Source organism: Typopeltis vanoorti, chromosome 3 (genome assembly GCF_054136105.1).
Source record: "Typopeltis vanoorti isolate ZY-2024b chromosome 3, IOZ_Tvanoo_1.0, whole genome shotgun sequence".
In the NCBI taxonomy this organism is placed as follows: Eukaryota; Metazoa; Arthropoda; class Arachnida; order Uropygi; family Thelyphonidae; genus Typopeltis; species Typopeltis vanoorti.
The window spans coordinates 101,136,041-101,163,121 of record NC_143551.1 but is presented as its reverse complement, the minus strand read 5'-3'; the positions used below and the strand labels follow the sequence as shown (position 1 = coordinate 101,163,121).

Sequence of the window (27,081 nt, the reverse complement as noted above, 5' to 3'; positions counted from 1 at the left end):
TATATACACACCCTAAATAATAACCTTGAAAAATATAAAATGAAAATCAATACAGATAATGACTAAAATCATTGTTACAGGCAAAATTCCTATCAATACACAGCATATAGACATCAGCGGGAACAAATAAAACAAGTGAAAAGCTTTAAATATTTAGGAAGCCTAATAACAGAAGATGGCAGAACAAGAGAAGACATAAGATCAAGAATAAACAATGCAAAAACCCAATTCTCTAAGATGAAAAGCATTTTAACAGGAAACCTCAACCTACAATTGAAAAAAAAAAATTAGTATAGACATTGATATGGAGCATTGCACTGTATGGATGTGAAACCTGGATTCTTGGCAGAGAAGATGTAAGAAGATTGGAGGCTTTTGAAATGTAGTGCTTGCGACGCATGAACAAAATAAAATGGACAGGAAAAAAATCAAACCAACAAGTCCCGAGAGAGATAAATGAAACAAGAACTCTAATTCAATCGATCAAAATTAGAAGGGATAGGTGGTTTGGACATATACTTCGACATGATGGACTTGTGAAAAGAATAACTGAAGGCAAAATAGAGGGGAAAAGAAGAAGAGGCAGACCAAGGAAATGCTTTCTTGACCACGTCAAAGACAGTACGGGTTTGAGGAGTTATCAGCAGTTTAAGAAGAAAGCCAATGACAGAGCAGAATGGAGGAAATTGCTGCTGAGTTACCAGTCCCAAGACTGATGATGATGATGATATATACCATAACATTGCTATATATATATATATATATATCTGGTATTTCCAGTTTGAGTCACCAGAATATTGAAGGAAGTTGCAGTTTGCTACTACATTTGTACTGGGCAACAAACTGTTTTTTTTTTTCCTCCTCTGCCACTAGCTACAAACTAATTCCTCTTTCTGTGCTTTTCTTCACACACACAAGTCTAGTCTAATTCAGTACTGTGTTGATATTGAATGTAGGATTTGTAGGATTTGTCTTTGGGAAAGACAAATCCCATTTATAAAGTAGTTTATAAACCTGTTTAAGGAGAGTTGTGAAACCCGTTAAATTTTTGTTTCACTCAGAACAATGGATATATTCACCCCAAAAGTGTAGGAAATTCTGATCCTAAATGGTATGAATTCCCTCTTCCTTTTCAAGTCAACTCACACGATGTGTTATATATTATATACACATCATTTCAGCTGAGTTGAAAGGATTTCAACAGTGAAGCACATATTCTCTGGAATGCAGTCTTTGCATTCCAGAGAACAGTTAGCCGATTGTTGAGTTTTTGTCCTACTGATGATGAAATGAATTCTTTATTCTGAAATATTAAATATATCAGTAAGCAAATAGTGTTAGTTACTGTGCTTACATGTGTACCCTTGTACTATGTGTGATTAATAAATATGTTCAGAGCCATGATGATGATCTGATAGTGCGACATACTTGTTAATATTATTACAATACAGAGTTAAATTGAAACTGTTTTCTTCCACTTTAGGCAAAAGCAGCAATAAGAAATTTGTTACCAGTAGGACTCCAGGAATCTATTAGTAAAGTACGGTCCAGTATTGCATATGCTATTTCTGCTATTGCACATTGGGATTGGCCAGAAGCATGGCCACAATTGTTTAATATACTTATGCACTCTCTGACTAGTGGTGATAGTAATGCTGTGCATGGTGCAATGAGGGTTTTAACAGGTAACTTATTATTCCAGTTTAGATATATGAATAATTTATACTGCAATACTATATCAAATGCATTATTTTCAGATTGAGCAGTTTAAAATAGAAGGAAATTTTGGATGTGTATTATTGGCAAATTTATATATAGTGAATTACAAAACTGCTGTCATCTTGGGACTAGGCTACCAGAGTTATTTGAAGTGGAACTTCAGAAGATATGTGGGGGTGGAGAGGAATGCAATTTTTAAACGTTTATTGGAAATAGAATATCTGACAATTAATATAAATTTTGAATTATTGGTAATGAAATATGATCTACAACTCTTGATTATGGCAGGAAAAAGTTTTTTTGGTGGCTAACTCAAATAATTAACAGAAGACCATATATGTTGTTGGTCATTATTTTATCTTGTTTAACGGTTTATCACAACTCCAATATGAAATAAAAGGATAATACACTGGTGTCCAAAACCCATGGTGGACACTATTTCTGAAGATTACAATCACAAATTCAGATGAATCAGCTTATGGCAATTTGTACAACTGATGATTTCGACTAGAAAGCGGGTACACATTCATATTTTTGAATCGCGTGCAAAGGAATCATGTGGTAGCACTCAACAGGATAAAAGGCTGTGCTAAGTCAGTTGTGTTTGAAGGAATAAAGTTGCTAACTTGGATATTTGGTAGTACCTCAAAGATATCATTTAGATCAGTAATTCACAACCTGGGGTACGAACCAGGACATTTAGGGGTACATGAAAAAAAAGTGAATAAATGTGGAAAAAGGCATGTATGTCAACAGTGTAAGACAAGATACAAGTCAAAAGTTGTGCATTACGATGAGTGGAGGAGCAGGTTTCCTTTGTTATTTAACCTTGGGAAAATCCCCGTTCCCTCGCTTTATTTTGGCAAATGCTGGGGAATCCCTCCACCATTCATGATGAGCGAGTTCTTTTGGGTCTTTTCTTTGTTATCGTTTTAAGTTTTAAATTAATTTTTCAATTCGTGTATTATCAGATATGGATCAGTGGTTGAAAACTGGCATAGTAAAAAAAAGGTGATGTGGATGGTGACTAATCACTAAGAATTTTTTAGGACACATCTAACACTTTAGTGCAAAACAGTGAGAAGACAGTGTTCAGTTCTTCGAATAGGTAAAAATAGAAAATACTATGATGAATACATGAAGTATGTATTTTTGTATATAGGAGATGAGGACTGTCCTAACCTCCAGTGTGTAGTGCATGGGAAATATTATCCAATGGTAGCATGAAACTTTCTTTATTCTTGTAGCATTTACAAACAAAACATGTCAGCTATGCAAACAAAGAATGCAGTTTTTTTTCACTGCCTAGCAAAACATCAGAATATGACAATGTTCTTGTTGTCAGCTAACAAATGTAACGAAAATATGCTTGAAGCCTCCTATCGTATTAATTATCATGTTGCTAGATGTGGTAAGAATCATACTTTAGTTGAGAATTTAATTTCTCCTTGTGTATGCCTGGAGAAGATATTGAATTCGAGATTGATATTGATTCTCGAGATTCGAGATATTGGATTCAAGATCCAATATCTCGAAGAATGCAGGATATGTCTGACGATATTGAGGCAATAGTAATAGGTATTAAAAATAGTAAATTCTTTGCTGTTCAAGTTGAAGCACAGATGTTGCTTATTTCTCTGTTTTGCTTATTATTCTGAGGTATTTGAAAGGCAATGAAGTTGAAGAAAACCTTTTGCTCTATCATCTTCTGTCAGAGCACCCAAGAGGTGTGGATATATTTAATGCTATTGATTGTTATTTCAAAGAAAAGTACATTAATTGATCTAATTGTTGCAGGCCATGCACTGATTGGGGAAAGTCTATGTCAGATGTTTACTCTGATCTTTGTGGTTGTGTCACGAAGGTAGCCCCCAATATAACCTGGAGTCACTGCTGCATCCACAGATGAAGCCTAGCATCTAAGCACCTGGTGAATTACAAGTCATTCTTGATGAAGCTGTTAAACTGGTTAATTTTATTAAGTCAAAAGTCCACGAACTCTAGGATTTTCAAAGCACTGTGTGAAGAGATGGTGAGTCTTCATTCTAACCAGTGTGGTAAAGTACTTGCCTGACTGTTCGAACTTAGACATGAGGTTCAGGTTTTTTTTTTCCTCTCTCCTTTCAACCACTTGCTTCCAAGTTACATGACACATGACTGTAATTGACTTCAGGCTCTTGCGTACTTATCAGATATTTTTCTACAAATCAATAATCTAAATTTGGCACTTAAGAATAGTTCAATAACGATCTTCAAAGTTTCAGGCAAACTTGAATCTATGATTAAAAAATTAGTCATGTATTGAAAAAGATCAACCTGAGGCATTTGAAACTGGACACACTTTCCAATCTGAGAACAAGTTACATCTTTCCTGGGAAATGAGTGAGAAAATAACCGAACACTTGAAAGTGCTAAAATCATCTTTCGAGTACTTCTCAAAACCTGGAGAAAACAACTGGGTTGCAAATCCCTTTGAAGAAGGATACTTCCAAACTGCCAGATTATCAATCAAGGTAAAAGAGAAGTGATCAAACTTTCGACTGATACTTCTTTAAAAGCTGAATTCAAAGAAAAAATCCCTTATTAACTTTTGGGCAGACATCAGCAGAGAATATGAACAGCTTTCTGACAAGGCACTTAAGTTTCTGTTGCCATTTATAAATATAGAGCTGGCAGAGAGGGCTTTCTCTTCTTATACCTTTATATATTTAAAAAAAAAAAAAAATGCAGCTTACTGTAGTAAGCTGAATGCAGTTCCAGATTTCAGACTGTATCCTACATCAGTTGAACCTGATTTCAAAAAAGTGTGCCTCAAAACAAGCTCAAGGCTCACACTGAACATTTGTTGTGTGTTTTATAAATATTATTGCAAACATTAAAGATTTTCAATTATTAATAAAGTAACAAATGGTATGTATTAATTAATGTAATGTAGTTTATATATATATATATATATATATATAATCCGTGATGTATTTACTTAAATTCATTGTATCTTTTGAATTTTGAATATATATATATATATATATATATGCACTGTCTGTTCACCCTATTATTCCATTGCTTTTTAATCCCATTGTTGGGCTATTTATTTAGTTACAACATATGAAATAACATCAGCTATATTAATTACAAACATTTTGCTAATATGAAGGGTACAAATGGGCTGCCAAGGGGGTATGCAAGAAAAAAGGTTGGGAACCACTGATCTAGATGATTTCATGTGGGGAAGAATTATTGGAAAGCTTGAAGAGGGTTGCAGAATTACTGATATTGCCAGAAAGTTTAGAATCTCATGTAGTGTTGTATCCAGGCTCTGGACAGTATTTCAAACCAATGAAATGTGTTCCAGACATTTTGCTAAGAGGGCACCCTCACTTTACCACACAGCATGGAGATAAATTTTTGGTTATAACAGCAAAACGTAATAGCTGCACCACAGCAGGTCAGCTTGCAAGTCTGCTCCATTCAAGCACAGGTATGCAGATATATTGACAAACTATAGCAAGACTTCTGTGACAAGTAGGCCTATACATCCAAAGGCCTGTAGTCTGCATTCCTTTATCCACAACACATCGTAGAGTATGTTTTAAGTGGTTTTGTATCCATGAAATTTGGACAAGACCAATGGGCTAATGTACTCTTTACAGATGAGTTGTTTAACCTTTCCTTCAGTTCTAGATGACACTTGATGTGGCTTGAAAGCGGTACTGCTTACTATCATGAGAATGTTCTTGAAAGGGATAAATATGGTGGGTATTAATTGAATTGAGTGGCTAACACACTCCTCAGATCTCAATCCCCCATAAAACACATTTAGGATGCAACAGGTTGGCATGTTATTGCTTGAAATTCCCTTCCAGAAAACACTCAAGGCCTTATTCTTGTTCTGAAGGGGGGGGGAGTTGTTTCAAGAACTGAATGACTTGATGCTAAGCATTGTGTGGTGTGAGAGTTGCATTGCAGTTTGGGGTGGACGTATTTCGTACTGAAATGTCATTCCACATAGTTTTCTGTAAGCACTGGACATTAATTCTTTAACTACATCCTTAAGAAATTTTAAACTTTGCCTTTTGACATTACGTTTTTACCTATTGCAATTTAGTTTGTACGAAATTTATAACACATTTTTGTGTTATATAATTTATTAGTATGTTGGATATAAGTTTTTGGATGTAGTCATGAAAATTTATTCATGTACAGGTAAAAATGTAGTTGGGCACCTTTTGGACACTAATGTACATCATTTGTTAGATTGAGTTTATCACTAAAATATCAGTAGCTGTTCATTATCTACAGATGTCTTTTTGCAGTTTTTAAACATAAATAGAATTACCAGAAGCAAAATAATAACAGAAGTAGTTTAATTGTTAATTCTAATTAACAGTTTAATTAAATAATTGATTTGATTGATTAGTTTCCTTTCATCCATGCAGATGGTAGGGGTAGCTATGCTACCATACTAGGGAAATGACTGAGCAAGGTGATGGGATTCCATACTATATCCTATGGCTGTATCCTATATGTTCATGGGTTCGGTTTGCTTGTTTGTGGGAAAAACCCTACTGTCCATGCCCAAGACTGGCTAACTTGGCTATTGCTGAGGATGATCCTTCAGTTCGATTTTGACGGGAATCAAACCTAGGGCACTCCTTCCCCAGGCATATGGTTGTGAAGTGCACAGCCACTAGGCTAACTGCATGGACAATTAAATAATTAAACACTTTTTTTTATGTTCAGTGCATACATATTCAGCAGAGTAAATGCAATGCATTTCCTTTATTTTTAATGCTTTATTTTGAATTTTAACTGTAATTTCGTAAAAATCAGTCACACAAATTCATTGCATAAGTGCTGTTAGAAAAAAAAATAATAAATAAAATTATGCACGTTTTTCTGTTTCTTTAACCTGTACTCGAAATAAGATAACTTGGAGGGCGACCTCTTGATAGATTGTAAGGAACACTGAGAAGAAACTTTGATTTCTAACTTGCTGTCCGATTCTCACTTTAAGATCACTTGTAGTTGTAATTCATTTGGATATTGAATGAAGGCAGGTAGGTAGGTAGCTAGCAATTTGAGACATAGCCAAATTATATTCTTTATTGGCTGAAACCAAAACATGCACTCTGATGAAAGGAAAAAATCATGCTGGTTATATGTTATGCAGTCACCAAAGTTCTCAGCTGCTTTTAGCATAGAACTAGAATGAATAATGAAAATAACTTCTAGTAGAATACTGTTACTAGAATAGTTCTGCTGTTACTAAAGATAGTAACAATTACAGTAGGAAGCATCAATAGGAACAAAAGTAATGCCAGTGCTAGCCTGGTTGGCCAAGTGGTTAGCATATCTACTCTCCAGCCAAAAGGCTGCCGGTTTCGAATCTTGCCATGGGCATGGATGTTTGTGATTGTCTGTGAAAATACTAGTGGTGGTGGTGGTTGGTGGCAGATGGCGTTGGTGTAGCTGCATTTCGTTGTAGTTGGTGAATTGAGTGGTGGAGACAGAGTTGTAGAGTAGGTGCCTTCCCTTGATAAGTCTTTGGACTCCCTCGAGGTGTCACGTAATAATAATAATAAAGTTTGGAGGAATTACTTAGATGAAGATAGAACAGGGTGATGATCTTGGCAAATTTAACAGAATTATTAACCAGTATATACATAACATAATAATATACATAATTAAATTTAACATTATATATGAAAATAAGCTTCTTTGGTGTGAAGCATTCTCAATTGGAGTTATGTGGACAAATTTTAAAATGAAAAAATTGGACAGGGTATCTTATTTGTATGGTCCAGTACAAATTTTTTGAGTCATTAGAAAGGGCATATTGTCAGGGATCAAAGATAACTGGAAGATCTCCACATAGCCTTTTAAGGAATGAACTGGGGCTTCTGATCTAATATTCAATCCTAAAATACTTATTGTGGTGCACCTGTTTAGTAGGTATCTAGCTGGATAATGAACAATTGACAATGGGTTTGCAGTCTGCAATTATATTCTATATTGGTTCAAACCAAAAGACAATGATGGTACAACGAGATGAAATGTTGTGTCAAATGTTGGGGCATTGCCCAGCTTAAACAAAGCGTCCCCTCTACCACCACCTCAATGCGAAACGGGAACAGCAAAAAGTAAGTATTGAAATAATCTTCAACTTAACACTAGCAGAATTCAAATCCATTATTGTTAGAAGTATTAGTGGAAAAGATGTGAAACTAGCAGTGCAATTAGCAAAATATCAGATTGATATAATTGATGTTACCAAAACAAGAAGACAAAAACAGACGAGATTCTTTTAAATAGCAAATACAGGATGTTAGTAATGGTGTAACTTTTTCATGTAGCACTATCATAATTATCCTGTACCCCCCCCCCGAAGGTATGTATCAGGAATTTGACGAGGATGTTATATTCAGGCAATAATGATCAGGAAAAGGAAGGAATTGATATAGTGTTCACGACTAATAATGAGTATAATCTTACTGAATGGCTAGCAATATTGAGTACAGTGACATGGTCAATTTGTCACATTGGGGAGTTGGACAATAACATTTGCCTATGGTCCCACAGAAAGTTCTACTAAAGAGGAGGTGGAGGAATTTTTCAAGTAATTAGAGATGATAGCTGAAATAAAGAAAAAAGGGTCCTTGGAAATCTAAACAGCAGAGTAAGAAATCAATATCAGACATACAGAAATTATTCAATTAAATTTGTAGAAAAGAGCATATCTAGTAATAATGGTAAACTCCTGCTGGATTTCTGTTCAGGACATGAAAAAGTCATTACTAATACTAAGTTCTGACATAAGATGTACAAAAATTAACATGGAAAGAACAACACAAGAAATAAGAAAAGTCATTGACTGTTATTGTCGAAGGCTATATATTTGCACTGGTTCAAGAGACAAAATGGGTGTACAGGATATTTGAAGTAGGAAGTGATTATCTTTTAGTTTTGAGTATGTTAAAAATAATGAATTTCATGCTGAAATGTTTCTTGTACAGCTTTCAGAGGTGATGCTAAAATTTTAAAATATTATTTAAAAAAATGAAAGACTAAACAAGAATCAAACCTTGAGATGTAGAGCATACTCTGAAGAAAACATTGATTCAGACATAGAGACATGGTTGACTTCAAGGATAGAAAATTCTGAACTTCAGACTGTACTCAAGTTATAGAGACAGTAATGAAAAACAAGAAAACATACCAAAAGTTCTTAGTAAGTTGGTCTGTTTGCTCTGAGAGAATACATTGAAAATGTAAGGAACCCAAGAACTTGTAAAAGAAGCTAGGAAGACTTTCATATAAATGTAGACGATAAATATAAGGAAGGTGACCAATTGTTTTAGAAACTTTGAAAAGGCTTAGAAATGGAAGAAAATGTACTGTAAAAGGAATCGGAGATGAGGTGACATGATGAAACCTGAAGATGCTATTCGGGTTATTTATGGTTGTCTTGAGTAATAACTTCAAACAACATAATCAATTTCCTGATATGAACTCATAATGGGACTGGGTGCTATGACAGTATTGTATGATTAAGTTTATATTATTTGTGATTCTAGTATTGTTAGATCTTAAAGTAGACATTATGTTTTTTTTTTTTTTTCCTGCTGTCCTAGCACCATATACATCATTATTATCAATTTCCTGATATGTACCCTCAAGGGGTTTGTTCAGGCTATTATGACAGCACTATATGATTAACTTTATTAATCTCCTAATAGCCATTTTCCTCCAAATGAGTCTGTTACTTGTCAGAATTCTGGTACTGTCATGTCGAACATTTTCTTCTAAGGTAATCAATCCACCCAGATCTTGGTCTTCCTCAGGTCTTTTTCCAGTCATCATGGCATCAAGCACCTGTTTTCCGATATTTCGTCTCCCATTCTATTTAATTGACCATACTACCTACATTAGATTATGTCTTCATTTTCAATGATTCTGCCATTGATGCAATCTGCTCAGGTAACTACTTTTTCTCAAAACTGTTATATCTGTGCACTCTAAATCAAGTGCTTTATTTCTAACCCAACTTGTTGATCCATAACTTAAAACTGGTTTGAACATTGTCTTATATACTGCTAGTTGAGTATTTTGGCTAATTCCTCTCTTATTTCATATACATTTATTCAAATAGCTCTCTCCCCTACCAGCTTTGCTTATTCTATTGTCTCTTTCCAGATTCAACTTGCCATCTTCACTAAAAACTGTATCTACATAGCCGAAATATGTTACTTGTTCTATAGGACAAGTAAATATTTTATTTGTTCTTCTCCAACGAAAAGACAAACCATTTTCTTTATTTAATCTTTTATTGCTGATTTTCATGCTAAATTTGTTACAGCTGTTATTCAATTTAGTTAGAAAATCTTGGAGACTTGCACTGCATGTGTTTTAGGAGTACAACATCATAAAGCAAAGATCTAATATCTAGTTTAATCAGGGTCAGCTTGTGCATAGGCACTGCAGAACTGTAGCACCCCCAATTTTTCTCGATATATAAATACAGTCATACCCCGAAGTTACGTTACGCGGTAGGTGGGACCCAACAAAAAGCGCGTAAGTCGAATTCGCGTAACTTGGGGTATAATTTTGCATGTAATTTATATATACAAACATACAAAATATTAGTTAATTGGGACCAAAGGTTTACAAAAACACCTATATTTTTTAAGAAATATAATTGTAGTTTTTTGTACATAAAAAAAGAAAGTTATTTCGATGTCGATAGTTTCATAAAATCTAATAGATTCGTCTGACGGCATAGTGTCTTTTTCATCATGAAGGTATTTTCTTGATCATAAATTAGTATAATAATAATATTTGGTTGCAGATCAAGTGTTGATCAATTTTATTATTAAACTGAACCAACTAGTTTCACCACACTTTAACTGTTGGCATCTTCAGGGTACATTATAAGTTTAAACAATCTCACAATTATGCGTAACTGCAAAACTGACAAAATTAACTGTAAAAAAACTGACTAGAATAATTACAAATAGGATGGTATCGAACGTGAGTGAGACACGTATCACATGTACAATGTTAGCTAGCTGTTGCTAAGGAACTTTCTGTAGTTTGTATTAAAGGTCATTTCTTCCGTTTTTAAAGTTCTGATTAGGGTTTTCCATATCTCTGGAAGTATTAGGCCTTGATTTCTGTTAAGGTTGGCAGTAGAACGGACGACTGTGGCTGCTTCTTTGAAAATTCTTGAATGGTAATCTTCCTCTATGTAAGGAGAACAGCTTTTGTTCCACTTGATGACATGGTTAGTTGTAGAGAAATGAGATGATAGGCCAGAAATATCCTGTCTGTTGTTTTTGACATAGCCAGTGTGTTCCTTTTGCCTGATTTCGAGGCTTCTCGAAGTCTGTCCGATGTAACTAGATCCCACAAGCGCATGGAATATTATAAACTCCAGCATATTTATAGAAAGGATGGTTGTCTTTTGGAGATCTTAGTAGTTTACGAATAGATTCTATTAGTTTAAATGTTACTCTTATTTTGTGTTGTTTGAGGAGGCTGGCGAGCTTGTTGGAGATGTCACTTACAAATGGAATTGCAATCGTTTTTTTATATTGAGTATCTTCTTGTTCTCTTTGTGGTGGTTCAGAGAAAAGGACTTTATTGACTAGTCTTCTTGGATAGCCATTCAAATACTGATTGTTGGAAATAAATTTTAACTCATCTTGAAGGGTCTCGTTGTCAGTTGTGATGCGAATCGCTCTTTTCTTTAACATGTGTACAATGCTGAGTTTATGTGAGATGTGGTGAGAGAAGCTGAAATGTAGGTAGCGACCTGTATTGGTCGTTTTTCTGTACACCGATAGATTTATACTGCCATCAATTTGTTTTTTGATTAAGATGTCTAAAAACGGTAATTGGTTTTCTCTTTCAAGTTCCAGATTGAATTTGATAGAATGATGGAAGGAGTTGATCTTTTTGAGATAATCATATAGGTCATCTTTGTTATTGTTCCATACGATGAAGATATTGTCCACATATCTGAACCAAATTTTAGGTTTTGGAATAATTTGGGATAGGATTTTGTTTTCTAAGTCTTCCATAAAGAGGTCAGCACATGTAGGTGAGAGTGGGCTCCCCATCGCTAAGTCTGTTAATTGTTGATGGATCTTATTTTTCCAAGAAAAGTAGTTGGAGTTTAGGCAGTGAGCAAACAATGAGGTTATATCTTGTGGGAATAAGGTACTTAAGATGTCAATGACCCCCACTACAGGAAAGTTTGTAAAGAGAGACGTGACATCTAAGCTGGCTAGAAGATCTTTATCCAATATGTTGATGTTTTTTAGCTTTTCCACAAAATGTCCGGAGTTTTTAATGTAACTCTTGAGTTGTGGATGTGTTATTGTAAGAGTTTCGAGAGATGTTTTGACAATAAGTAGGTAGGAGAGTTGATTGCATCAATGATTGGGCGTAACGGAATACTATCTTTATGCACTTTTGGAACGCCATAGAGTCTCGGAGTTAAAGGATGCATCGATTTTAGTTGTTTAATCAAGTCTGTTGGCCAGTTGGATAAATTGCGTAGTAGTTCATTGGTATCATTGTGGTTTTTTAATGTCGGATCTTTTGTTAAAAGATGTTTAATTTATTTAATTTAATAAAAATAAATTAAATTATTCCAAAACCTAAAATTTGGTTCAGATATGTGGATGATATCTTCATCGTATGGAACAATAACAAAGATGACCTATATGATTATCTCAAAAAGATCAACTCCTTCCATCGTTCTATCAAATTCACTCTGAAACTTGAAAGAGAAAACCAATTACCGTTTTTAGACATCTTAATCAAAAAACAAATTAATGGCAGTATAAATCTATCGGTGTACAGAAAAACGACCAATACAGGTCGCTACCTACATTTCAGCTCCTCTCACCACATCTCACATAAACTCAGCATTGTACACATGTTAAAGAAAAGAGCAATTCGCATCACAACTGACAACGAGACCCTACAAGATGAGTTAAAATTTATTTCCAACAATCTGTATTTGAACGGCTATCCAACAAGACTAGTCAATAAAGTCCTTTTCTCTGAACCACCACAAAGAGAACAAGAAGATACTCAATATATAAAAACGATTGCAATTCCGTTTGTAAGTGGCATCTCCAACAAGCTCACCAGCCTCGTCAAACAACACAAAATAAGAGTAACATTTAAACCAATAGAATCTGTTCTTAAACTACTAAGATCTCCAAAAGACAACCATCCTTTCTATAAATATGCTGGAGTTTATAATATTCCATGCGCTTGTGGGCTCTAGTTACATCGGACAGACTTCGAGAAGCCTCAAAATCAGGCAAAAGGAACTTCCACATTGGCTATGTCAAAAACAACAGACAGGATATTTCTGGCCTATCATCTCATTTCTCTACAGTCACCCGTTCCACTGTCAACCTTAACAGAAATCAAGGCCTAATACTCCCAGAGATATGGAAAACCCTAATCAGAACTTTAAAAACGGAACAAATGAACTTTAATACAAACTACAGTAAGTTCCTTAGCAACAACTAGCTAACATTGTACATGTGATACGTGTCTTACTCACGTTCGATACTATCCTATTTGTAATTATTCTAGTCAGTTTTTTTGCAGTTACGCATAATTGTGAGATTGTTTAAACTTATAATGTACCCTGAAGATGCTAACAGTTAAAATGTGGCAAAACTAGTTGGTTCAGTTTAATAATAACATTGATCAACACTTGATCTGCATCCAAATATTATTATTATAATAATGTCTTTTTCTTGTCACACAAAATTTCTTCATAGCAAGCTAATGATTTTTTTATTCCTTGCCTTGTGGCTACAATTTGTTCCTCGTTAGAATCTATGTTCTCCAAAGTCTGTAAACCTTTCTTTTATGATTGTTCTTACTGTGGATTCCTGTAGATCTAACTTCTTTGCCAGCTCACAAATTTTCATTCTGCCTTCAAAATCCTTAATATTGTTGAGTTTTGTTTCCAAAGTCAATGTTTTTCTTTTCTTGCTAGCTGTAGAAGAATCAGACTTGCTTCTTTTGGACGACATTATTTTTTATGTGATAAAATTTTTATCAAGAACATAACATTAAACAATCGCAAGGTTTGTAGACTATAAAAATCATGTATGAATGGAGACCACACGAAACACGTCAGTGCTTGTTTACAGTCTGTGCGACACTGGTGAATGCGGCCAGAGCCGGAAAGATACGACTAGTGGTGAGGCATGAAGCAGGACGGGAATAGGTACATATAAGAAACCATGTAACTCCGAATTCACGTAAATAGGGGTAGCGTAAGTCGGGGTATGACTGTATATTTATTAATTTATTTATATTTGCTTGTAATATTTAATTTTATCATCAACAATCCTATACAACTCTTATTTTGTATAAAAAATAATAAAAATCCATCTTGTAGGATTTAGCAGGTCGAAGGATGCTAGCAGCACTGTGTTTACCACAGTGTCATATTGCTACGTGCGCTAGCATATCCACGCCATACTGAGATGCGAGCTATTAGTGTAATGTGGCACTGTCCGTTGCACAGTTCCACTGTTGTTTATATGCAGTTTGCGACAGTAGTAGATTGTTCCTAGTGCTTATCGTGTTTGCTCCATCTCTTTAAATATTTGGACATTACAATTAAAGACATAACATTTGTTATAGTTTTTATTTTAGAACATTATTGAGGTTATTGACAATTATGACCTCAGACTTTTTAAATAATTTTGAATTATACTAAACTATAATTTTATCAATAATAAACAATATTTTTTCATGAAACAAAACAAGAAGAATATGTTTTATTTCTAAGTAGTTTTGAATTATACCAAACTGTGTAATTTTATCGATAATAAACAATCATTTTTCATGTTTAATTTTTAAAAAAATTTTTACCATGATTTTGATATTTTATCCAAACACGTATACACTGTACTTTCAGTGTGTATGTATATTTCGAAAGTTGCAGCACCCTCCATGATTTCAAGCCATGAGCTGCCACTGGGTTTAATGCCACTTTTCTTTTATAATGTGATCCATATAGATGACGAATAAGAGTGAAGATAATGTGCATTCTTGTCTTATACCTGGTAGACAGGCTTATACCTTGGTTATGCATTACTAAATCACTTAAGGAATTGACAACGTAGATACGAATATAAATTAAATTACACTTTAATAAATATTTCCGATATTTCGGCAACGTCACGTTGCCATCTTCAAAAGGAACTTACAAAAAAAGGCACATGCACGTACGCATTACAGCACAGTAACTGAGAATGAAGTGATGACGCTGTTGTTCTCCTAAAAGTCCTGATGGTGCCTTCTAGCGGGCTAAGTAGGTGTTCTTGACCGTTGGGCTGAAGATCTGCTGATGTAAGCCTCCCAAATTTGGGACAGTCTCATACAACCAAATTTGTTGAGGTTTGGAGATTTTCTTAGGGCTGAGGCTGATTCCATGAATTTTCGTATTTGAATTTACTACGGTGTATTATCGTGGCTTTTTTCCACCGTATTCTATGGCGGGTATCCAGAGCATGCTCTGCAAGACCAGCATGGCTGTACTTGTGAAAATGGATGTAGTCCTTGTGTTCAGAAATTCTGATATTGACTGTCCTGCCTGTTTGGCCAAAGTAAGACAGTTTACAGCTGCAAGGGACCTGGTATACACCAGGTAGGTCTAGGGGAAGTGGTTAGTCTTTAGTGGAGTGGATAAGGAATGCCAGTTTTCTGTATGGTCTGTAACAGGAGGTCAAGTCATGTTTTTTTAAGATTTTGGTAATTTTTTCCGAGGTGCCTCAGATGTAGGGAATGGTGATGGATTTAGAGTAATCCTTGTTGTGGAGGGCGGGTCGTGGTTTGTAGGTTTCAATATTTTTTGGATTTTTTTTTTTTTTTGGTGTGGGGGGTAGCCATTGGCTGAGAAAGTGTTGAGGATGTGATTTAGTTCAGTGTTTAGGGCCATATCGTTAGAACAGATTAGTTTATCCCTGTTGTATAGTGTTTTCATCACTCCATATTGTTGTGAGGGGGGGGGGGGGAGTGATTGTTGGTGAATGTACCTGCCTGTATGAGTGGGTTTTCTATAAACTGAGAAAACCAAGGTTCCGGCAGGTTACTAGTGTGTCTAGGAAAGGGAGGCTGTTGTTTTCCTCTTTTTCCAGGGTGAACTTGATTCTGGGATGTTGGTTGTTTAAGTGTGTTAAGAAGGAGAGGAGTGTATCAGAGCCATGTGGCCAAATAGCGAACACATCATCAACGTAGCGAAGCCATATGGTTGGTTTTTGTGGGGCAGAGGCTAAGTCTTTTTCTTCAAAGGTCTCCATAAAGAAATTGGCCAAGGGTGGGGAGAGTGGTGAACTCATGGCTGTCCCTTTTATTTGTTTGTAGAATTTTCCTTGCCAAACCAAATAGCCTGAGTTCATTGTGAACTGAAATAGGGCTGAGATATCCATTTAGCTTGGATTAGCTCTAAAGTTTCCTTGAGTGGGACATTTGTGAATAAGGAGGAGACGTCAAAGCTGACCATTATGTCAGTATGTTGGAGTGTAAGGTTTTCTATGCTGGCTTTGAAGTGGGTTGAATTTTTTTATGTGTGATGGTGTGTTGCCAGTATAGTGTGTGTGAACACTTTGGCCAAATATTTAGCTAATTTGTATGTGTGGGGGAATCAATGCCATCCACTATGGGACGTAATGGTACATTTTCTTTATGTATTTTTGGGAGTCCATAAATATGGGGGGGGGGGGTATAGAGTTAAACGGCTTTAATCTGTTGGTAACTTCTACAGGCCAAGAAGTGACTTTCTTAAGGAGCCTGTGAAGTTTTCTGATTTGTGAGTTGGTGGGATTGTATCGTAGCAAATACAAATTCGAAAGACTATTTATGGAATCAGCCTCAGCCCTAAGAAACTCTCCAAACCTCAACAAATTTGGTTGTATGAGACTGCCCCAAATTTGTGAGGCTTACATCAGCAGACCTTCAGCCCAATGGCCAAGAACACCTACTTAGCCTGCTAGAGTGCACCATCAGGACTTTTAGGGGAACAATAGCTTCATCACTTCATTCTCAGTTACTGTGTTGTAGTGCCTACGTGCATGTTCCTTTTTTTGTAAGTTCCTTTTGAAGATGGCAACGTGAAGTTGCCGAAATATCGGAAATATTTATTAAAATGTAATTTAATTTATGTTCGTATTTACGTTGTCAATTCCTTAAATGATTTAGTAATGTCTTATACCTGATTTTACATCAAACCATCTTCCTGTATTTCCTTCAGTTTTATCTCCCAACTTACAACTTGAACATTGACTATGAACTGCTTTGTATAATGTTCCATTTACCCCCATATAACTGTATTGTTTTGAAAAGCTTTTCCCTGAGCTCCTTGTCATATGCCTTTTACAGATCTACAAAACTTAAATACAGGTCATACTTCCATGATCAACTATTTGTTGTAAAGTGAAAATCTGATCCTGACAACCTCTATTTAGCCTGAATCCAGCTTGTTCTACCAATTTCTACTCCACAATTTTTCTTATCCTCTTTTCAAGTATGCTTATATAAATCTTACCTGGGACTCTTAGTGGAGAGATTCCTTTGTAATTCTTGCATTCAACTTTATTCCCTTTTTTATAGATGGGTACTATGAGAGCTCTGCTCTAATAATCTGGAATTCGACCTTCTGATTAGGCCCTCTGAATTTTGCAGTGTAGCTACTGCAAAACTTGCATACTTCCATACTTAAGTAATTTTGGTTGAATATCATTTACTTCAGCTGGCTTTTCACATTTCAAGTTTTTGATGACCTTTTCTATCTAAAGTATGTACTCCTGTTTCCATTTTTCTTAAATTTTTTACTACCGTTCTGACACTGCTTGTTTCATTCAAGTTTTGGAAGGTAATTACTCCACACATCTAGGATAACCTTATCTTCAGTTTTCATATTGCTTTTATCATCTTTGATTCTTTTTACGGTACTCTTTTCTCCATTTCTAAGCTTCTTCAATAGCCTACAGAACATTTTGCCACCTTCCTAATATTTATTTTCTACAAGCTTATGAAAGTCTTCTCATGGCTTTTGTTTAGCTACTTTCATACATAACTTAGCAGCTCTATTACATTTTTCTCTGAATTCTTTTAGGGCATCTGTCAACTTATTTCCAAGGAACTTTTGGTATGCTTTCTTCTTTTACAGGACTGCTTCTTTAACTTTGTGTCCACCATATACCTGTTTTGCTAACTTTGTACTTCCCATTTTATTTAAATTGCCGTATCACCTTAGATTAACTCTGATCATCACATATTCCAACATTGTCAAGTTTCATTGAAAGTTTTTTCCCACCTGGTTAGACTATAATAAATTTAGTTTAATCCTTTATCCAAGTGTAAGCAAACAGAGTTTGCGCCTGAAGTATCTTCAGGACTGAGGCAACTCGTGGTAAAGGTGGTTCAAGCACTCATCATTTCTTGTCTTAGTGTCTCCCATAATGCAAAGCACACAGACACGTGTCTCCTTCCAGACATGTATGATGCTATGCATTAAGGTAAGGGCCACTACTCAGACCGATTTCGACCTTTATTGAGGCTTTGTCAGTGGGAGCCAGACCCAGAGGTGCTGGTGATGCTAAGGTGGAAGCAATGGAGAAGTCATATTTACCTATACGAGTTGCCAAAAGGTCTCGCCTTATTATTAAATTACTATGGATTTAGAGAAAGATGTTGGAAGTTTTTTCCCACTTGGTTAGAATAGGGTTCCCATAATGTTTTACTAAAATTTGGAACATTCTTTACTTAAAAAACTCTGGATATTTAAAAAAAAAAAAAAACGAGACATGTTAAAAATTAAGAAAACCCAAAATAAAACTATTATATATGTTGCACTTTAAATTAAAAATACTGCTATAAATACATTAACATTAAATCCACTTTAAAAAAGGATTATTAATCACAAACATTTAATTAGAAAAATATTTATCAGATTTATGGACTTGTTCAAGAATTTTTTTTTTTTTCTTTTGATATTTGATCATAGAATTCAGCACAAGAGAAATTCTTAAAATATGTCTTTAAATGATTAAAGCTTTTACTGTCTCAATTTTAACTCTGTTTTTTTTTATCTGTTCAGAGCACATTTATTAATTAAAAAACATGTTCAACAGCTGCATTAGTTCCTGGCAGTGCTAAACAAAGACTAACTAAGCATTTAATACTCCCAGAATTTATACCTTGCTGTGTAAAATGAGCAAACATTTCACACTGTTTATCACTGACATTTTGATCCTTCTGTTCACTCCACACTTCAAATTTGCTTTCACAATATTTTTTCACACATACAAACTCATCAAATAAGTCCTCTTTATTCACAGTAAAACTTAGTGACAATGTAGCTTTCTTTTATGTTCTTCCAAGTTACAGGATCCTTTCCCTTCAAATTAATCCAATCTATAGACTGAAGACGTGAGAAGTGGTGTACACCACTCCTGGAGTATTCAATACAGGTGCAGTAGAAATCTACTGCATAGCTTTCAAACTTTTCAACTGTTATGTGTCCTTCTTTTTCTAATTCTTGCAACTATTTTCTCACAGTAGTTGTAAGAAACTTTTCTGCCTTCTTTCAATTTAACCTTTCCACCAGTTTGTTTCGTCCTTCACTTCAATTACTGTTATATCTTGCTTTTCAGTACATTTAATGGTATCATAAAAGGTTTTTAACTGGCTGGCAAGGAAATGCAGGAATGTAATTGAAAGTGGATTTTCAAAGAAATTTTTGAGATTGATAGACTGTTTGTCAATAGAAAGAAAATATGACTTCAGTGAAGGGAACATGTCAATAACCCGCTGGATTGCAGGCAAAAGAGAGAGCCATTTTGTCTTGCTGCTACCCAAAACAGTTTTATACTCTGTGTTTGTGAATTCACAAAATGATTTAAGTTCCTCAACTTGTACACAATATATGTGGAAATGTTGGTAAATCTTGTTAATTATTAACTGAAGATCGATAGGTAAGCAGTCTGAAGCAGTCTGCACAGCATGTGATATATGTGCAGGGCAACCAATTCCAATTAAATTGTTCAGTGTTTCTTGCATTTTGAAGTACAGATTATTCTTTCCCTTTCTCTTCTTTCCACCAAAGTAATCCCTCGATTAATGCACTCCCGATTAGTGCGTCATTTTTTTTCGATATCCAAATTCGATTAGTGCGCCTATATACATCTTAAAAATAAATGTTACAGATTTTAAAAATTTTCTATCTATACATTTTTATGGCTAACTATTTTTAAAAAATCACTCACCAGAATGAAATAATTTAGTTACCGATTTAAAACATTTTACACTATGTACACTATGTTCCAAATTTTTTCCGCCAAAATTTATGTCATCTGCTGTAGTACGTCGACAGATTCGAAACCCTTTGACACTTCTGCGCATGTCACAAAAAGGAGAATCCATTCCGATAATAAGGTAATCAATCCGTCTTCTTCTGGGATGAGTTGTTTATTATTACACGTCGGAAAATTAACTTCTCTTTTATGATCATTGTAGTTTTTAAGTGGTAACTATTTTGCTTGTATTACAGTTGGGAAATTTTATCTATAAAACCCATGATTTTGCTGTTGACGACCAATTCTTACGTCCTTCATTTCTTTCTCCCCTTCAATGATAACGTCCAAGAGTTAATTAAATCTCATTCTGAAGAATTGAGTGATTCCGACCTGCTAAATTTAGATGCACAGCAGGAAGATCCTGAAGAACATGAAGAAAATTTAACCACTGATAGTTAGCCAAAAGAGATTTCACAGAAACAATTTTGAAAATATTTTTTGTACAATCGCAGTTTGTAAGCAGGCAATGCTTAGAGGCTGACCCTGATGAGGTGAGAAGCAGTAAAATTTGCAGAAGAGTAGAAGAGGCAATAGGGCCATACCGTCGGTTGTATGAAAAAAAAGAAACAAAATGCCTGCCAAAGTATTCTACTTCTTAAAAAATCACTAAATTCTTTAAGAAGTAGAATAATAAATTTATATTCTGAATATGTTTTGTCTTTCAGCTTCATGGTTTTCCTTTAACTAGACCCTGAGACATAACCTAATTCTTTTATAAAAACAATTAAGGGTCAAAAAAGAAATCTGAGTAACGAATTATACATTTTCCCATAGGTTATTATATTCGATTAGTGCGTTTTTGATTAATGCCCCTGTTTTAAAGAACGCATTAGGTGCACTAATTGAGGGATTGCTGTATTTGTATTATCTGCTAATATAGCAGTAACACTTCCAACACATAAGGAAATAAAAGTTCTGAAGCTTCACCACCTAAATTAACTAACTCCAACACATTCACCTTCACACCTTTTTCTGAATGATAGTATCTAATGACCAGAGGCACTAATTTCATGTTAAAGTGGTTTGATGAATCGATTAGTACTGATATAAAACGAACTTCTTTTAGCTCTTTCTCAGTCTCTTTGTCGCTAATGGCACAATAACATTGATTATTATTGTCTTGCACTTTGTTTATGAACACCTGAATTTATTGTTGAAAACTTTTTTCACAATGGTTGTTTTGCAGTTCATGGAGTTAAAGCTGTGGTTATGCACCGCTGTGTGATACGCGAAGGTTGCTTCCTACGCTTCCAGTGATAACTCTTTTTCCCTTTCACTCTTGGTTTTCACAATTAAAAAATTACTTATACTGCAATTGGAAGCCTTAATACGAACAGCAGCTTTATGTTTTTTCATTTTCACGTGGTTGACTACGTCTGCTTGACCACCGTGCGAAATACAAAATTTACAGTTACATAAAGTACATTCCACATTTTCATATACACCTTTAATGGAAGGAAATTCTCTTCTAATATAATCATTGATACTGCACTTACATTTCGGCATTATAGGGGTAGAAAATGATAATTATAACACGCAAAGTATTGATCAAGTAAAATATTGTTATGACAGAAGCATGGGAAAAAAGAACATTGCCATTAGTTATATTATTTATATAATGCTAATGATTATTATTATAAATAAGAAATAAAATTTATTATCAACATTGTAATAGAAATTGGTACTAAAAACAAGATAAAATCCATTTATCAATTTTTTTCCTGAAGGATACTGTCCGTGCGGTTAGCCTAGTGGCTATGCGCTTCGCAACCATATGCCTGGGGAAGGAGTGTCCTAGGTTCGATTCCCGTTGGTGACGTGAGGAGCTGAAGGATCTTCCTCAGCCATAGCCAAGTTAGCCAGTCTTGGGCGTGGACAGCAGGGTTTTTTCCCCAGTTTATTCTGGGGTTTTTCATCCTGCAAAACAGGCAAACTGGCCTTGAGAACTCAACACTACAGGCCATAGAATACACCGGGGCATAAGACTGACCACCTTATCCTGTAAACGGAGTGAGGTCCGATGATTAATGGACCCTCGACACCGCAAGGTAAAAGAGTGTATAAGGAAGATGAGATGAGGATACTTAAAAAAGGGACTTTTGGAATTAACTCGGGACATTTTTATAAAAAACGGGACAAATGGGAACCATATGTTAGGACTGAGGCAACTCGTGGTAAAGGTGGACCATGCTCTCATCACTCCTTGTCTTTTTCAAAATTTTCAGAAATTTCAAATGTGGAATGTCACTTTGCCTCAGTCCTGAAGATACTTCAGGTGCAAACTTTGTTTGCTTACACTTGGATAAAGGATTAAACTAAATTTATTAAAGTCTAACCAAGTGGGGAAAAAACTTCCAACATCTTTCTCTAAATCCAGAGTAATTTAATAATAAGGTGAGACACCTTTTGGCAACTCCTATAGGTGAATATGACTTCTCCATTGCATCCACCTTAGTATCACCACGGGGTGCTTAAGTGTCAAAGCTGTATAACTGAGAGGAGACCTCCACATAACCTTTAAAGGAATACGGAGAACCGACCAGGGCTTCTGACCTAATGTCCATTTCTCACCTTCTCGTTTGCACCCTGTTGGATATCTACCTGAATACTGAACGAACGAGGATGGGCTGGCAATTTGGGATTTAGCCGACCAAATTGTATTCTTACTGGTTAAACCAAAATAGAAAATGATGGTACAACATGACAAAATTTCATGCTGGCTGGGGTGTTGCCCGGTTAAACAAGGCCCCCCCCCCCCATTGTTTTCACCAGGGAACCAGGGCGAACAGCGAAAAGTCAGCTACTGATACAAATCTGAAAACACACCCGAACTCAACATCACCAGAGTTAAAGATCAGTACTATCAACATAAGAAGCCTGAACGGCAAAGAAATGGAGCTAGCTGAGGAATTAGATAAGTACCAGATCGACATAATAGTTGTGACTGAAACAAAAAAGACAAAAACTAGTGAGATCTTTCTGAGCAATAAATACAAAATGTTATATTCAGGCAATGACAATCAAGGAAAAGGAGTAGCCATAGTATTCAACACAAAATACGAAGCTAATCTTCTTGAATGGCAGGCAGTCTCAAGGTAGAGTAATGTGGGCAGATATGAGAATGGGGAACTAGACAATGAGACTTATTTGTGCCTATGGTCCCACAGATGGTTCTACTAAGATAGAAGTGGAGGAATTTTTTTGAGGCTTTAGAAAAAGCAACTGACACAATGAAAAAGGAAAAGTTGGTCCTTGTTGTGGATCTAAATAGCAGAGTAGGAAATGATTGTCAGACATACAAAAATATTTTGGGAAAATTTGGAGAGAAGAGCAAAGCTAATAATAATGGCAAATATCTGTTGGATTTCTGCTCAGGACATGGAATGGTTTTTACTAACACCAAATGAGCGACTCTGTTCGGTGGTGGGGTGAGCCTGCCACGGTGTAGAGCCAACCGGTTCTGAGAGTTCTTCTCAGTGGCAGGGTGAGCCTGTTACTGAGGGGAATAATGCTGAGTTTTTGGAGTTTGACCTGTACTTGAACATTCAATAAAGGTCGAAACTGGTCTGGGTAGTGGCCCTTCCCTTAATGCTAGCGTTATACATGTCAGCAAGGAGATGTGCTTTGCATTATGGGAGATACTAAGACAAGTAGTGATGAGAGCTTGTTCCACCTTTACCACGAGTTGCCTCAGTCCTGAAAATACTTCAGGCGTAAACTTTGTTTGCTTACACTTGGATAAAGGATTAAACTAAATTTATTATTGTCAAGTTTCTTTCTGATATCATATTTAATGTAATTCTGCCATTCATGCCATCTGTTCCCTTCTGTAATCTTTCTCAGAACTCTCATATCTCTGATCTCCGGTCTTTAATCAACTGTTTTATTTTTAACCCACCTCTCAGAACAGAAAGTAAATTAGTTTGAGCATTGTCTAGTATACAGCTAGTTTAATGTTTTGACTAATTTCTATTCCATATAAATTCATTCAATTTGTTCTCCATCATAATGACTTTGAAGGACTTAAATGAAAGTCAGTGGTAGAAAATATTTAAGAGGAATCTAATAAGAAGTATATATTGAGGTAGAAAAAGATGTCAGAAATTTCAAATGTAGAATGGCATCTTATTCAGATGATATTCAGATAGAATGTACAGATATGGAGACATGAAAGTTTTATAGTGGCAGCACTGCATAATCATAATTCAGAAGGCCTGGTGTGTAAGTTAAATTGTAGTTGATAGTGGCAGAGCTCTCATTGTACTCATCTATAAAAAGATAAACAATACTGAATTGAGAATTAGGTTTCTTTAGTTTCAGGTAAGATTTATTCAAAGTGCACATGAGGTGCACTTTGTGTTTCATAAGCACAGAACCACAGTGCATTTTGAGGCGCACTGTGGTTCTGTGCTTCTGAAACTGAATCATAACAATACTGAATTGAGAATTAGGTTTCTTGACTTAGTTCCAGGTAAGATTTATGCAAAGTGCACCTGAGTCGATGCTAAGAAAAATTGTCAAATTGAAATTTGGGGAAATCAAGCTGGGTTCAGACCAAATAGTCAGGATCAGATTTTCACGTTGTTATGAAATCATGGGAATAATACAAGGATCTATATTTACGTTTTGTAGATATGGAAATAGCATATGGCAAAATGCTAAGTGGAAAGCTCTGATAAATTTAATTTAATCCTTTATCCCAGTGAGAGCAAACAAAGTTTGCGCCTGAAAATATCTTCAGGACTGAATATAGTGTTGTACTATCTTACCTGGGTAAGTAGTACAACACCAGGCAACTCGTAGCAAAGGTGGAGCAAGCTACCAACACTCCTATCCCAGTATCTCCCATAATGCAAAACACATCTCCTTGTGGATATGTATACTGTTATGCAATAAGGGATTGGCCACTACCCAGACTAGTTTCGACCTTTATTGAGATCTCTTCAGGGAGCCAGGCCCAGAGTTGGAGATACCAGGCAGAAGCAGTAGCAAGGTCATATTTGCTATATATGATGTGTTTTGCATTATTGGAGATGATGGGATAGGAGTGTTGGTTGCTTGCTCCACCTTGCTACGAGTTGCCTGGTGTTGTACTACTTACCCAGGTAAGATAGTACAACACTATATTCAGTCCCTGAAGATATTTTCAGGTGCAAACTTTGTTTGCTCTCACTGGGATAAAGAATTAAACTAAATTTATCATAGTCTAACCTAGTGAAAAATAAACTTTCAATAAGTGGAAAGCTGTTCAAAACACTACAGTTATTTATATGGTGTAATTGGTATGTTATATCAAGTAATACATGGTCTATATTTCAGTTGTAAGTCAGAAAAAATAATTGATGGTGGTACAGGAAGGTGGTATGATGTTAAAATGAGGTATGAGGCAAGGGTGCATATTATCTTCACTGTTATTCATCTATATCGATCACATGCATAAAATTGGTTCTTCATTTGGATCATGTTGGGCAAAATAGTTGCCTAAATTACTGGCCAGTTGAAGACCTCCTTTAATAATATCAGCATAAAAGTAGGATTATCTTGATCATTATCATTAACTTCTTCGCTTTCAGGAGTCTCAGAAACAATCTCCAATATTTCGTCTTCGCTAAGAGGTTTATCAATTAACAATTCTTCGATATCTGCCGAAGTAAGATCATTGAATCCTTCTCCGCCAATTTTACATGCCAAACTTATTATATTGGGGAATTTTGCAGTATGATTGAAGGGAACAGGAGCATTCTCTTTAACACATGCGGGCCAAATAGCTTTCCAGCATGCATTCATAGTTTCTGGTCTCAATTCAGATAATGATAATCGAACCTGATCAATACAATCCATAATTGAAAATTTTTTCCACACATCCATAACTGACAGTGTTTCATCATCATTTAGCTTGTTCAAATGGTACTGAAATGTTTGTCTGACATAATATGTTTTAAAAGTCACAATTATACTCTGATCTAGAGGTTGTAGCAATGATGTGTTATTGGGCAGCAGAAAAAAAAATTGCACATTTGGGTGTTCTATGGCAGGATGATCGGGTGCATTATCAAGAATCAAAAGCACTTTAAATTCGAGACCCTTGTCGTTCAAATAGCGTCTAACCTCTGGCACAAAATGTTTGTGGAACCATTCAGTGAAAATATCAATGGTCACCCAAGCTTTTTTATTGGCCATCCAATGAACTGGCAATTTTTGAAAATGTACGCCTTTCATTGACCGTGGTCTTAATGATCGATTTATGAGCAGTGGTTTTAACATCCGATCTCCTAAGCATTTGAAGAAAATAGGAGTGTTATGCGATCCTTTGCTGCTTTGAACCCACCAACAGTTTTTTGCATTTTTGATACGTAAGTCCTGTTTGGAATTTTTTTTCCAGAAAAGGCCGGTTTCATCCATATTCCAAACTTGTTCACAAGTGTAACCTCCATCTTCATTTATTTTAGCAAGTTTTTGTGGAAATGCTTTAGCAGCTGTTTCATCAGCAGAAGCCGTTTCACCTTTAATTTTTATATTATGAAGAGCATGTCTTTTAATAAACTTAGCCAGCCAACCATTGCTTGCATGAAATTCATATTTTTTCCTCGATTGAGATGAAATATCTGGCTGCAGTTTTTTAATCTGTTCATAAAATCTCAATGCTGATTGCTTGATGGAATTTCCGTCAACTGGCATTCTTTTTTGTACATCATCTTCTATCCACATGACTAAAGCTTTTTCGGCCTTTTCTAGAACAATATCTCTTGTGTATGATGATAATTTCGCACTCGATTTTGTACCAGAACATACAGCATTTCTAATAGCCTCTTCATTTACTTTATAGATCTGACAGTTGATTCACGGACTCAAAATGCTTACCCATAGCCGTTGCACCTTCCCCAGTTTGAATACGATCTAAAATTTGAATTTTTATATCCAAGGAAACGGCTTTCCTTTTTTTTTTTTTTTTTTGGTTATC

The 27,081-nt window shown here is 35.4% G+C and overlaps 1 protein-coding gene across 1 annotated transcript in view; it reads left to right on the top strand.

The window, feature by feature from the left end:
* The window catches only part of Ipo9 (Importin 9), a 493,522-nt gene that overhangs the window by 43,851 nt on the left and 422,590 nt on the right, over window positions 1–27,081 (top strand). Inside the window, exon 3 of the mRNA XM_090390464.1 lies at window positions 1,484–1,685. Within this exon, the coding sequence (XP_090246590.1) occupies window positions 1,484–1,685 (202 nt within the window). The remainder of the gene's footprint in view (window positions 1–1,483; window positions 1,686–27,081) is intronic.